The sequence below is a fragment of the Haliotis cracherodii genome, unplaced genomic scaffold, assembly GCF_022045235.1.
Source record: "Haliotis cracherodii isolate W230 unplaced genomic scaffold, xgHalCrac1.p SCAF_16, whole genome shotgun sequence".
Lineage (NCBI taxonomy): Eukaryota > Metazoa > Mollusca > Gastropoda > Lepetellida > Haliotidae > Haliotis > Haliotis cracherodii.
The window spans coordinates 3744978-3760866 of record NW_027266271.1 but is presented as its reverse complement, the minus strand read 5'-3'; the positions used below and the strand labels follow the sequence as shown (position 1 = coordinate 3760866).

General features: G+C 39.3%; 1 protein-coding gene across 2 annotated transcripts in view; it reads left to right on the top strand.

Moving 5' to 3' along the window:
* The window catches only part of LOC139463733 (dnaJ homolog subfamily C member 13-like), a 510967-nt gene that overhangs the window by 337082 nt on the left and 157996 nt on the right, over positions 1 to 15889 (top strand). For both annotated transcript variants that reach the window (XM_071244983.1, XM_071244982.1), the window contains exons 39-41: positions 212 to 286; positions 609 to 725; positions 4971 to 5150. In XM_071244983.1, coding sequence (XP_071101084.1) covers positions 212 to 286; positions 609 to 725; positions 4971 to 5150 — 372 coding nt within the window. The remainder of the gene's footprint in view (positions 1 to 211; positions 287 to 608; positions 726 to 4970; positions 5151 to 15889) is intronic.

Below are 15889 nucleotides of genomic sequence, written 5' to 3'. Positions count from 1 at the left end.
GGATCGGGTGGGGCTGGCTCACTGACTCCCTGTCACATAGCTGGAATATTGCTGAGTGCAACAAACAAACAAACAATCAAATGAAAATATGTTTCAAATATCTTAGATTGTAACCTATAACACTGCCACAAAAATTTGTGCCATGATTTTTATCAAAGATATTATCACATAAACATCAGAGTTATGGCATATACTTCTTACTGTGTTGAAGGTGCTACAAGAAGCATTTGCACGTTGTGTGAATGTCCTCTCACAGTCAAGCAAGGCTGATGACACAGCTGTTCAGGTCAGTATATCAGATTTTATCAGCAGCCCTTCTGGAAATATGCAAATGACTATTTATGACTCACCTGATTGAAAGTCAAGTATATAACTATATATAATGACCAATAAGCTCATTCAGAAAGGATCTGGTGGGCATCAGTGCCTTCCCACTTTTGATCTTAATGTAAAATGATATGTCATTTGAGAATAATGAAACTTATTTGTACAACTTCAGATGAGATTTATTTCCAAAACAACCAAATGTTAGATGATTCAAATGACCAATGCATATTACAGGTTCCATTCTAGCATAGATGGATAGAAATGCTTCCTTGTTGTTGCAGGTCTGCATGTATGTTGGAAAGTGCTATGCAGTTGCCTCTCAGTTTGAAGGTTGTAGGGAAAAGATTCAAGAAGTGTCTTCCATCATCAAAGATCTTTGCAGAATATTGTATTACAAGGTAAACCTGAGTTTTTGTAACAATATTCTGTAAAAAAGTTGTGTAGAATACTCTGACGATAACAGCAGAATTAAGGATGATCTGCCCCAAATGAATAAATGTTGCAAGTTCGCATACATTTTTTTGTGATGTCATGAAAAATAGATGACTGTAGTCCTATGAACTGATTGTAATATTTGAATGTCATGTACTCTACATACAATTATAGTCCCGGATGTTAATTACTCAATATCAGGGTCTTTGTCTTTGTGTCAAGTGATAATTTCGTTCGTTATCTCTATTCAGTCTCACATGTGATATTGTATGCCCAGATACATTATTTTATATGTGGTTAATGGTATAATGCGGACAAGTTGACAGAGACTAGTGTATTGTACTTGTATCAAAGTTTATTCTTAAAGTAATTAATGGAGATCAGTTTGTTATGATGTTGGTTTGTTAGAAACATTATTTTCATTGTTGGCGACAATGCGTTCATATGACGTCACGTTGTGATGCGCCTCTTCACAAACTGTGAAAAGAAATGTCACAAACTAGCCAATCAGTATAAAGCAAAAATTATAATGGTCAGTGACAATTACTGAAAAGAATTGTCACCTATATCCCTCATGCCCATTTTGGTAAGTCTGTATTGTTAGGTAAGATGGCCATAGCATCCAAAATGAAAACCCCATTTTGGGCTCCTGTCCCTGTGTTAATGTGTATAATCAAGGATTCCTCAATATACCGGTAGTGTGGAATTGAATTCCATGTGAAAGTGGTGTATTGTGTAATCAATGAAGCACCCTAAAAATATCTTGCTACCTGTCCTCCCAGCTCCAATGGTTGTCATCCAGTTGAGCATGTATACCATATTTTCTTGAGGATAGTGCCACCCAAGTATAATGCGCACCCCCCTCCAGCGGATTCAGTATTTTTGAAAAAAATATTTCGAATATTACCACCGTAACCCTTCAAACGGTTGATAAGAAACTTGGTCAGTACAAATTTGAAATTTATGATAAAAAATCGCCAGACATGTTGATTTACAGTATAAATTGTATTTTTTGTTGCAATGTTTTACAACCAGGGATTAAGATTACCATGTGCATTTCCTCGTAAACTAAGCTGGATACAGCAATCAGCTGTACACATGTTTTCTTGGAATCTACCGGTGATTCAGTTAAAACTTCCCCAATGATAGAACTTTAAAAGATTTTGATGCAAGGTTTGGGAAAAATTGTATCTGAACTTATTTTTTTATCAGGAATAATATATTCCAATATAATGTTATTCTAGTTGCAGCTTTTACTAAATATATTTAAAATAATAATAACCCTAAGCATAGCACTTCAGGGCAGCTGTTCGCTATTGCCGGTTGTTGTTTTTTTCACATGGAACAATTTGACCAGTCACCGTCGAGGCTCCCACGCACGTTATCGCGAGAACTACATGTTGACATGAATCGTCAAACTACAACAAATATGACTTTTAACGAGTCAAAGTATGGCATTTATGTTATATGTATCCATTCTCAGTCAACTAAAGTTCGTTTCAATGTGCCAACCGTTGTTGCTGTTAATAACTGTGAGTTGTGCGATCGTCCAATCGTTTCACACACGATTTCGCCGAAATTGATTAAACAATATTAAAAGGAATTTTGAATAAAATTAATGAAGTTACAAACATGAGTCCAAATATTCAATGAACACTTTTTATAACCAGACAGTGTAATTACAAGAAAACATTGTGTACTCCAGTACGGATTTGTTGACATGGTATTTCTGGTGTTTTATGCTCACGGTAATGTCTTTGAGGAAACAACATCAAAACTCATAATGGCATGTATAATGCGCACCCCCTTCTACACAGCTGTGTTTTTTGGGAAAAAGGTGTGCACTATTTTCATGAAAATACGGTAATTGGATGTTTTCCCTGTCTAGCATATCAGCCAACACGTCACTTAAAGGGGCACTGATCTAAAGCAATTTCCCGGGACTGGTTGTTGCCTTTGTAATTGTTTTTTTCCCCGTGAGTACCTGAATGATATAGCAGAAACCTAGACTAGTTCGCGACCTGTGCTGCGCAATTCATAAGCTCATTTGTCACTTTTATTGATAGTATAAGGGCGTATGGTCACATTGATCAACTAAATGAAATACAGTTTTGGAAATAATAAGGAAATGTAGGTATATTTGTGGGTAGTATCGGTAATGGTGACGAAGTTTTGATAAGTCACTTGCTTGGTAATTGTGCGATTTTTGTTTACACTATTTTGACTTGCAACACAGAGTAAATATTTCTCCTGAGCATTGCTTATTTTATATTTTAACAGTCAAAATGTGCAAAATTTTCACTTAGGGAATTTATTAAACGCCTGAATATTCAGTTATTTTACAAATTGACTGAAAAATATGTCCATCTGTATTATTATGACAAAGAATTCCAAACATTTTTACGTTTAATATCATCACCAAGAGACTGAAAATGTTGCGATGAAAAGTACATTTCTATATTGTTTGGCTTCTAATTCTACATAATCTATTGTGATGTTTTTAGGCCATATTGATCATCTTAATCAATTTTGGTCAATCTGTTAAAGAAATGGAAAGATTTTTCAGTCAAAATGACTGAAATATTTACACATTTTTTAAATTGCCTGAGAGAATCACATTTTACAAATTGACTGTAATATACAAAGGAAAGGACTTGTAAAAAACAACATTTATCGCGCATCGAAGAATTTCCCAACCAAGACTTAGAGGAACAAGAATGAATCTGTCCAATGCTACTGCAAATGAAGGAAAACAGAATGCGAATATCATAATTACAACCTACCAAATTTATGTGTATAATTTTAGGCAGCTTCCATGTTCGAAGAATGTATCCATGAATATCCACACAAAGGAAATATCCCACACGTCTGCAGCTGTACAAAGAAACGTATTTGATGTCACGTGTCTCTGTAACAATCAAATATTTTAAAATATATATATCGTTTTGGGATATTATAACCCGTGTTCATTTCTCAGCTGATCACTTAGATTGTTTCAGGTGTTTCACATAGGTGTCAAGTCTCAAAGGTCGGCTGAGAAAGCCCACGTGACAACTATTTTCATAACGTCCACGGTTCCTAAAAAAATCCATTGAGTTAGATAACAATGAGCAATTAATCAACGTATTATAGGTTAACCCTTTGAACAAAGTACATGTATGTTATTTTTACATCGGCACTTCACGCAAGGATATGAGTGTATTCCCTTTGTTTTAGTAAACCTAGACACGTAAACACTCACTTTTGACATATCCATCGTGCAAGATAACAGTGATTAATCAATCAATGTATTTTCTGTTAATCCTTTGATGACTACGAACAATCCGCTGAATTACGAAAAAAGTAAATCAACTGATCATTCATCTCTTGCTGGGCTGCCACGTGCCTATTACAAAATACACATTTCACCTCACTTCAAACCTGGATTTAGATTGAATAATTACCCCAGACACAATAAATGCCAAATGGGAACCTTCGGCAGGTATTCGGAGTGGTGCTACCACTAATTATACCTGTAATAAATTCATTAACTGAGCATCAAGTGAATGACGACAAATACACAAGTGTAGGGTTATACCAGAAAACTTGGATGACAACAAGGGAGTAGTAATCGTATTATCGACTCAATCCAAAAAATCCGAAAATGCTTTCACTGCATTGATACTATAACAATCAGGGGTATTTCCAAATGACGACAACCCAAGAGCTCCACCGTTCTTTTTGTCTGTTTGTATTTAAGGCTGAAGAAATTAATTAACATGCGCCCTTTGTCGAAATCTTTATAGATCAGGGTTAACCAATCAGTGTTCAAAAATGGGTAAAACAAATATTGCCTCCAAGCAGAAACCATATATTATATGGTCTTTGCTCCAAGTTTTTTTTAGATGTCCTTGCAGACGGTAGCCCAGTCTCTTGTCACGCTCAGTTCTGTTGCGTATCATCCGGGTACTCACGGAGGAAAAAACAATAACAAAGGCAACAACCAGTCCCGGGGAATTGCTGTAGATCAGTGCCCCTTTAACGAATTGTATCAGTTTTCTAAGGATAGGGATGGAATGGGAAATATACCATTAGTGCTGTTTTGCTTTACCATGTTTTTTTTTTTATTTCCTTGACCTAACACATTTTTTATGTGTAGCCAGCTGCTGGTCTATACACTGCAAATGCTTACTTTACATGTTCTGTTTGATTCAAACATTCTGTTATTGCAGGACCTGACAAAGCTATGCTGTGTTGTCTGTGAGAGTGTAAGTGCATTTTGTGTGGACTTCTGGCTACAAACCAACCTTCATCAGGCTGGTGTGCTCTGGCATCTTCTTCTGTACCTTTTCAACTACGACTACACACTGGAAGAAGGTGGTGTGCAGAAGAGTGGAGAGACTAATCAACAGGTTTGCCTTACTCCTTTTTCAACCTTTCAGTACATGTATTTTTTTGAGTATGTAATTCTGATGAATGATGTCTGTGAAACCTGTTGATAACATTCCAATTCAAAATATTTTGTGATCACTATAGCAGCCACTTTGACATGTCAATCGGGCTCATTATGTAGCCATGTGAGGAAGTATTTATCTGTGCGTGATTCAATACACAATATGTTATGGGGCATGGTCAGCGTGGAGTATATGTCGACCCCTACAATTTAACCCAGGAAATCACTACCTGTATCATATGCATAGGCATTGGACACCCATTGGATGTTAATTTTTGGTTAGAGTGTTGTTGATATTTATACATTCAGGGTTTTACCTAAATGTACCAAAGTGGGGCTCAAGGGGACCCCCGATAATTCATTTTAAGGCTCCTTATGGGCAATATGAGGGTCCTGTAAGGTAATTAAATGGTGGAGTGTACTGTAGGTGGAGATGATTACTTCAGAGCCTGGTATGAATCAATTATCATGTGGACAATGGACATGATTGATGGACGAAAACACAGACACCCATAACTGCTCTTATTGCACTGTTAGTGCTATGAATATTATTGTGTCCTTTGGGATACTGTATATGTTTTCCTGCATTCTGCATATGTTTGTGTGTACTGGATGCACACTTGTACATGTTGTAAAGCACTAACTTTCATTCTGAAGTCTATCCTTCCTTATACCCAAAAATATTTTTTCACACAATTTGGCATAGAAAATGGAAAGTATCAGTATTAATGTTCTCGAAAAAAGATGTATAATTTGTATTGTAGAAGAAATTCATTTTGTAATGAAGTGTCCATTTTATGCCTATATAGAAAAATGTCTTTAAACTTGTACTTAGAGCATTCAAAATGTGAAGCAGCTATGTCACCTTGGTAAATGTCTCTTCAGAACTTACATGTTAAGAACAAGATGAGCATATGCTTTTGTCTTTCATTCTCCTCAATATTTGTGCAGGATTAGCGTGTAAAGTTCAGAAATCATGTGCAGCATGAGAAGAAGCATACACAGGGGTAGTTAAATGTGGACAAAAGTTAGTGTTGTTACATGCATGTGCTTGAGCACTGATGACAGGAACAGGGCAATATTGAGGCCAAGTGGTCTGTTCAACGTGTTTTGCTCGTCAATATGGAATTCACCAGTCAACTGTTTACTGACTCCTGTAATGTCACGACCTCACAAAGAATGTGAATAACCGTGCTCAGAGGAGTTGCTCTTGAGCGACGTCATACCAAGAGCATCCTTATATTGTTAATTCCGGAATCAGTTCTTCGAGGCAGCCAGTACAGCAAGAAACACTCTTGGAACTCACCACAGGTCAATAAGTCTCAATACCATTCAAGGACCACCCTCCGTGATCAAGTGGTAGAGTGTCTACCTGTAAAGCAGAAGGCCAGGGGTTCGAACCCCAGCTGCGTCAACCAAAAGACTTTAAAAGATAGTTCTTGTTTTTACCCTGCCTAGCGCTCGGCATTAAGGGGCTAAAACAAGGACTGGTTGGCTAGGAGTCAGTATACTGTGTCTGAGTGAGATATTCATGTTAAACTGCAGCACTATAAAAGTGGCATCATTTCCGACTAGTACAAGGAGCCACATCTTGGACGTTTGACCCCATTTCACTGGACAAAACTGGGCAATAGTTCAGATGAAAACCAGGTTTGTATTGCTACGGTCAACAGCCATGTTAGAATAAGGAGAGATGTCAAGGAGAGTGTAATTTCTTGAATTTTAAATTTGCAAACAAGGGAATTGATACTTTAAGTTTAAGCAACATTCTCAGACAAAGATCTGTTTCCCAAAGTGCCCCAAAATATTTCAAATTTCAGGAACCCCCAACAATTTCATTTTCCTATACGAACATAATTTCACCCGGGTTGTTCCATTATAGGAACGTGTTGCAGAACGTGGACTTGGTAGCTAATGATGTAAATTCCACTACTTGTGGCTGCCAAGACTCATCATACTGCTATAAACCTGCAGGTTATATAACCACAGGGGACTTCTCTTTTGTTGACAATAACAACCTTCGACAGTTATTCAAATATGGACCAAAATACCGTGAGCAACCTCCTGCCAATTGGGATCACAACTTTAAAATCATTAAGAGAAGAGGAACCTATTGAATGTCTTTCAGAGTGGGTTAAGTCAGTGTGTGAAGTCACTGGTAGAAAGCACAAACTTAAAGAGAGGAAACGGAATTGGAATAAACCCATTCTCTCCCAGCCAGCTGTTATCCAAAGTCTGGCTGCCCTACATGAAAAGTTTGTAGCTGTTCCCACTGGCAAGGCCTCAAATAACATAACCATTATATTATGTGGGCATCACTACATTAATTGTTGATCAAAGAACTTGGTACAGAAGTGGCATATCAAATAATGTCTCATATAAGGCCAGTATGTTAACTGAGGAAGAAATCTGTCAAAACTATAAATCAGTACTGTCAGCTTTTGACTTGACTCTAAACCTCAAGACATGTTCATTCCTCTTTTGTACTGGATTCCACAGCACCATAAAAATCCATACAAACAGATATGTCCAGCAAATGTATCCTCAAATCCCTGTCTCAAAGACTGACAATCATCCTTAATACAATCAAGAAAGGACTTTTTTATATTCACAGAAAGTATTTGAGACAAGTGGTTTCTTAAAAAGTCAAAGGAGTTGCTTGACTTTTGCAATCTCAAAAAAACCCAACCAAATTCGATTCTATCAAAACATTTGATTTTTCAACTTTGTACACCACTATCCCACATGACAAACTTAAGGATCCAGTTACGTATCTATATTCAGAGGTTCAGGACAATTTGTGAAAAATGAAAGCAAATGCCATCTGAAGTTTACTGAGTATACAATATGTGAAATGCTGGACTTCCTCATTGATAGCATCTATGTGAAAAAGAGATTTGTGTGCAAGACATTTTGGCAAGAAGTAGGTATCCCCATGGGCACCAACTGTGCTCCCCTTCTTGCCGATCTGTTTCCTTATGGATATGAATCAGAATTTCTGATCGGATTGGCAACATCAAAACAAGGTAATTTGCCCAAGAAGTTCAACTTAAGCTTCAGGTATATCGATGATCTAATATCGTTCAATAATCATCAAATAGACAATTCCCTTCCACTGATTTACCCACCTGAACTAGAAATAAAGGAAACCAGTGAGACTGCCTCATCTGTTTCATATTTATATCTATACATAGATATTCAAAGTGACAAAACACTCCCCACGAGACTGTATGACAAGAGGGATGACTTCAACTTTCCAATGGTCAACCTACCCTTTATGTTGAGGAATATTCCAGCAGCTCCAGCCTTTGGTGTTTACATTTCACAATCCAGCATGCTCTTTCTACCAAGATTTCAAAGAGCGTCATACGACGCTTGCTTAGAAGTTGTTTGATCAAGGTTACAATATTCAAGGCCTCAGTGAAGCCTTCAAAAAGTTAGATATGTTGAGGACATTTCCAAATTTGACGCATCAGTAACAAAAATGTTGTCAGAAGCAATTCCCTATTTTGACTTGTACCATATATTCCCATATTTTTTCAGGTGAACAATTGACTTGCCTTTCCATGTGTATGTGATAGGTACCACTGGTGGGGCAGGATATGTACACCTTTTCACGAACACATAGTATCATTACTATTTGATAGTGATTCATAAACACATACTCATTGTACAATCAACTCTGCAACCAAGATTAATTGGGTATAGAAAGGGTTTTGTTGCTTTATTTACAGTGACCCAAAGCAATTTAATCAAGCTGATGAAACTACAAGTACAGCAGACACATGAGCTTAAGACGTGGTCCCATGATAAACATTGTGTGTCACCCGACATAGTGAATGAACAGCTATTGCTTCTTGGCTCAAACATCTTCAACAAAATATTAGAGGTGATTAAACTCTCAATATGATTTGCTGTCATGGCAGATAAAGCATGTGACATTGCCAACAATGAAAACTGGTAATATGCATATGATGGGTGGATAAAATATGGATTGTATTGGACTTTATAGTGTTCCAAAAACTGATGCTTCTACCCATATGATAAAAGACATACATTGTAGAATGGATCTAGTTTATGATGGAGCGACAAACTGTTCTGGCCACATTCCAGAACCTTCTGCCATCATTCTGCCCTGCACATTGCATTAATATTGTGCTCCAGGGGAAGATGTAAAAAAATGTAAGCCACCAAGAGATGCAGTTAATATTACATTGGATGCACAAAGTAGATAAAGAATCCCCCAAAATGTGAATATCTGTTCCTGTCAAAATTAGCATGTGCACAATTTGAGGAAATCTTATCAGATGGAAAAGTGGAAAGTAAGTCACAACCTGAAACCGCTATGCCCAGCACGTTGGACAGAAAGAACAGGTTCACTTTCATCTGCCCTTGAGAACTATGATTCCTTAAAGGAAACCCTAAGTGAAATAAACACAGATGGAAAAGGTGAATACTCTGGAATAGCTGGTGATCTTGTGGTGCACATGGAACAGTTTGGCATTTAGTTTGGATTGAAAATGGCCTCACATGTCAGAGCAACTGTCCTTATCGACACATGATATTGACACTGATGCACAACATGCTTGACATTCTGCAGCAGCAGTTTCACTCCATTACTGAAGCCAGAGAAATGAAGAACCCTTTGACTCAGTGTCAGAGAAGCCCCAGCTATCTCGACAAGATGGTTGAATATACAAAAAATCGATGATGGATCAAGTCAACACAGATTCGATTCCAGTCACTTGTTGACCTGTACAGTAGAAGTGTAACAATACAGTTGGGCAGCCTCATTCCGAGGCCACACTGGTAACCAGTTAGCCACACCACCAGAAGCTGCAGAGTCACTGAATAATAAACGACTTACTCCGAAACTATCTGAACTGAAATCCGTAGAATTCCCATCTCACTCCGAACCAGTAGGAATAACATTCCTCTCTTCTATCTCTATGGGACAGACATATTCAGATAACTGAACTCGGGATAAAATTAATGTGTGTTTTCAGCCCATGTCGTGAAGTATTTTGAAGGCAATAAAAATAACGGTAAGGCCAAATAGTGGTAGGGTCAGCAGGCCTGGACACCGATATCCTCAATGGGAAAGTCATGATGAAAAACCACACCAGCCAATCTTAGCATCCTAACAGAGGGGTATATTGCTCCTCATGGCCACACAGACCCTGGCTTTGTCCTGCAAATTGTACTGTATATAAACTTTATACACATCATTGCGCCAGTCACCTGGAAAAGCTCATCTGGAACCTTAGATCTGAAGGCCCATGTGGACCCGCCTCTGCAGAAACTATGGGAAGAAACGCTTTCTAGGTTCTGACCTGTGGCAGCAATCAAGGCTTTTATTTTGTAATGCAACATAGGGTATCTGATGTGCTGTAGGCTGTGTGCCATTTGCAATGAAAGGCTTAACGGGGCACAGAGGGGATCCAGGGGCTGCAAGCAAAGGAAGTGTGAATTTTCTTTCTCCAAACTGAATTGTTTTAGACCAGTTAATGGAGACTAGAGTCACATGGTCATGCTTACGTACCTCTTCCCTTTTCAGGACCTTTGAAGTATGACCGCGCCCATTGGCTGATTGAGAAATTAAATTTGTTTTACGAGCCATCAGGAAAAGGATAACAAAAAACAAACACCAATCTGTAGGCCTGGAGTGGTCTAAAAAGGAAAGAAACTGCAATACGATGGGTGGAGTAATTGGTAAAGCTTGTTGTGGTAAATGGGGCTTTAGTCTAGCCATTCCCTTGAGAGCCAGCTTGACTTCAAAGTTGTCCCAAAGATGTATTGGAGCATCTAAAATTAAATGTTTAACTCCTGGCGCCTCGTGAAAAGGGTGCCCTCTGAGAACTTCTTAGTTTCTTGTGAAGTGTGTGCAGCTGGGAACCTGCAACAAATTGAAAATTTATCACCAGTCATGATCAAAGGAGAACAAGTGGCCATCAGGATCGCAAAACGAGAAATGTCTATCTTCTGTTTGGTGCCAGAATTCTCTTTGGAAGCTTTTTCCAAAGTGCCCCTTTGAAAGCAGGTCCCTACTCTGGGGATAAGTTTTGCAAGGACTTCAATTTCGCAGATAGCTGCAATTAAGCAAAGCTGATGTAAGCAGGATTGAAAAAAAGGGTCCCCTCTTCAGGCTCCCGGAATGGTCGCCCTTTCTGTCTTTGTAACACACACAGCAAGGCCAAAATTCTGGAAAGAAAACTCTACCGGGTCTAACACATTATGATAGAAATTGAATTTTTCCTATCAGGGATTGAACTTCCTTCATAGTTGCTCTTCCTTTATCGAGCCAGCTGCTGAAGAGTTCTTTGCATTCTATAAGTCTGGCCTCAACTATTTCAAGAGAAAGATGATTTGTGTCGACCAAAATGCCTAAAAATTACATTCTTGGAGATGTTGGACAAGACTTAGCCTCAGCTGACATTGAACTGATGGAGTCCTACATGAGTAGCAAAAGCAGTTTTATGCTTATCTTGGATCCATCTTGACTTGCTGATATCCGCAGCTAAGTCCAGGGTACTAAACGATTGACAACCTCATCTATTCAGGGCAGAGGATAGGCGTCTCTTAAAGTGACGTCAATTTAATTTTCTAAAATCAATACAGAACCAGCAGCATCCATGTTTTTTGTTAATAAACGAACAGGTGCTAACCAAGGACTACTGCGAGGCTCTATAATGTTTTGTTGTAACATCTTGTCAATTTCATCCTCTTCTATCTGTTTCTTAGTCAAAGGAACCCTCCTAGCAGGTAATTTGATAATCTCATCCGTCTGCCCCAACAAGCCATCTTTACTGTCGAAACATCACAAAATTCCTCACTAAAGCAGAAACAGACTACTAGTGACTGCAAATGACTTGCTAAGTCCTGGCTTTTTGCATCAATGGTTACAAGGTCATCATCACCAGCAACCACCTGTTCTATCATACTGAACCGCTATCTATGGGCACTCTCTTGCTGTTTATATTCAGCACTGAAATGACTACTACATCCTAGTCAGGTTGAACTAGACTTCTAGCCACAAACATTCCCTTGTTTCTCCTGTACTCGTTTGTAATAAATTCTATTTCTCCTGTCTAAAGTCTAAGTCCTTAAACCTATCCACCTGAGCATCCTCCTCCAGCTTTAGGACAGTGTTAGGCCATATCTGCAGCGCTATAACTGACTGAGCGGATCTGGCATCAATACCTGCCAATACTGCCAACATCTGGAAACACTCCTGTGTCTGGTCTCCAATGCACTGTCACCAGAGTCACTGTCTTAAAGCTCTAGTCTCATAGATTTCATCTGTGTGGTGACCTTTGAGTCCAAGTCCTCCATATCCCTAAGTTGGTCAAGGGTGACATGTTGAATTTCTGCCTCTGGGTTGACCTGTCTAGTGGAAACGGTTTCCCTTGAGGCCCTGGGTCTCACACTTGCCGGTTTACTGAACTTTCAACCTTCCACTGAAGAACGTAGCTCCTTTATTTCAGCTTGGAGACATTGTTTTCTTCGGGATCTAGTCAGGTGCTTCTCTTCGCTCTCCAATTCCGACTCTGACTCTGAACTAGAACTCGCAGTTGAGTCACTGGCCGGTTCCCTCAGCTGACTACCTTTGGATACGGCCCCCTCCGACACATCCCCTGTCTCACCCATCCACAAAATGGCGCTCTGTCCCTCGTGTCAAACAATGTTATCTACAAAATGATTTTGGAGTGAAAAGTGCATACTGCATGTGCACTGTGTTTTTTTAGTGCCTTCAGGGAACAGCATGATGGGAAATCAGAAACACAGAGAGTACCCGGACGACACAAACAATTGAAAAGGCATGGTCGCCGCATCACCTCCATGAACATCTGCAGTGGTATTGTTAGAGAGTCACATGGCCTCAAGCAAGATGGAGACATGTTCTGTTCACAGATGAGTCCTGTTTTGGGCTGAGACATGCTGTTGTACCAACATCATAACAAACGTTAAGCTGAAAATTGTGTTCAGCAAGTGGATGGTTTTGGAAGGGGAAGCGTCATGGTGTGGGAAGGCATTCATCACAGAGGCCGGACAGCACTTGTGAGAGTGGATGGTGGATGGTTATCGAGACGAGATCGTGCAGTGCCATGTTGTCCCCTTCATCAACGTCAATGGCGGCATCTTTCAGCAGGACAACGCCAGACCCCACGTTGCACGTGTATGCACAGAGTTTCTGCGTCAGAACAACGTGCCTACGCTACCCTGGCCTGCCCGCTCGCCAGACTTGCCCCCTATTGAACATCTGTGGGACGTGCTGGATTGTTGTGCCCGTCAACATCAACCACTGCCACAGACATTTCAGGAACTGTTTGTGACACTAGAGCAGCAGTGGCAGAACATCCCCCGGGCTGATATTCAGACTTTGATCGCGTCTATGGTCAGCTGCTGCCATAAGGTGATAGCAGCTCGAGGAGGCCATAATCATTACTGACTTTCCACCTACCCTGGACGTCTTTGCACCAGATTTTGTTAAGTGCATATTGTACAGCAATAATTTATCTATACATTCCACTGTTCATAATGTTTATCAGGGTTCGAAATTAAATTTATTTCAAGTTTGCCAATGGGCACAGTTATGCCAAATTAAGTGTGCCATCACAGTTTTAGGTGTGCCAGGAAATACTTTGGCTTCTAAACTGTTTTAATGATTAATCATAATTCAAATACATGTCCTGAGACTGTCATAGTGTTTATTCAAGTCAAATTATACTTAGAATGAATGATCAGTCAGAAAATTCAAACACCCATCACTCAAGTTACTCATTATGGGTTACTCATTGCCTTTGAACCTTAGTTAACTACTGTAATACCAATTATAATAGTTCCAAGATTTAAGAGCTCCTGTTCACAACTGGTAGTAGCTGTGCACTGATCAGTTACAGTTGTAGCTGTTCTGGGTCCATAGGGTGTGGTCCAACTCCTGGCCCTCTTCTCCTCTGGGATTTCAGCCTATCTGCATCTTTGTTACTACATGTTATACTGTAAATCTTGAAATTAATGCGAGAGTGAATTAAATGACAAAAATGCAAGTGGTCTTTGCTCACATTATTAAATATTGTAATTATATCAACAATAAGACGTTTTGGATAGCAGAAATACTAACTTAGACATACACTGAAAACAAACAACCATGTATTCCACATCACTTTTTATTGAGCAGCACTTGTAACAAGTATATGAACAATGTCATTCAAGCACTAATTACATCCTGTGAATTGTTCCACTCACTAATGTCATCACTGATCACACCTGCAAGTCCAGACAGACGCCACCCACGCAACACAGTGTCTTTGTTCTTTGCGACTGCGTCAAAGGCCGACACGAGCCAGCGTGCATGTACTGTTTTAGCAGGAGTACTCTACTCAGTGCTAATAAGCGGTGCTATTTGGTGTGTGACTGGATTAAACCTGACAGAGGAAATTTTCTTTAGATACAAATCCACTGAGAGGAGGGAGGTGTCGCATTCATATTGAGTCACATTTTTGGCAAGGGGCCAGTGGTCACATTCTTTTGGAAACGTATTAATTTCATGATTTACAGTACATCATTTGAAAGGTATAATCCTGCGATTCTCAAACCTAATTCAGAACGACTGTTGTTCACAAATCTATAAACCCATGCTGTGATCCTAAGTAGTTTTTGCCAATCTGAGTGTCTCCTCGGATCTAGTCTCCAACACCGGTCAGGTGTTACCATTGCAAAGAACTGCTTTGTCAACATAACAGGTTTCCTGGCTTCAGAATCATCTAATGTTTGGTTGTTCACCATCTGTAAAGGCCATTCTGTCACATCTTTTTCTAGAAAGTCAGGTCCAGAAGTCCATGCTTTGTTCAAATTAGCAACTGTTGTACCCCTAGACAGGATATCTGCTGTAGTTCCACTGACTAGGAATAGTGTTTTCTTGGATAAAGGCTATCGGATTAGCTACAAATGTTTTGAATGTGCGGCTATGTTTTTTTATCCAATACAGCACATTTTGACTATCTGACCAAAGAATCACCCCAGCAATATTCATTTCTAGAGCTTTGACCACAGTCAAGATCAACTTAACTCCTAATACTGCTGCCATTAACTCCATTCGAGGAATGCTGACTGATTTCAGAGGTGCTACTCGACATTTTGATGCCACCAAGCGACTAGACACCATCCCATTTTGATAGGTAGTCACGTTGTAGACTACTGCCCCATATGCATTTTCAGATGCATTAACGAAAACATGCAATTTTCTGTTCTCAATTTTGAAGTTGAGTTGTAAGCATCTCGGGAATCTAACAGTCTCCAACTCTTTCATTTGATTAAGCCAAAGGAATGCTTTCTGTTTCAAATCATTATGAAGCTCTTCATCCCAATCTAAACCCTTAAGCCAGACTTCCTGCATGATGAGTTTTGCTTTGATGATGAAAGGAGCAAGGAATTGTAACAGATCGAATACCCTAGCCATTTCTCTAAGAAAACCCCTCTTTGTAAGTATCCAACTGTTGTGTGCATTAGTACTTCGGAAGCTAAACTCATCATCTTTTGCCACCCACGTCAGACCAAGTGTTTTTGTAGTTGGCAACTCATCCCTACCAAGATCAACCTCAGTAGCCCTATTTTCTATGGGAATTTTCTGTAAGACTTCAGGTGAATTGCTTAACCACTTTTGTGCACACATGCCTGCCTTTCCCCACAACTCTGTAA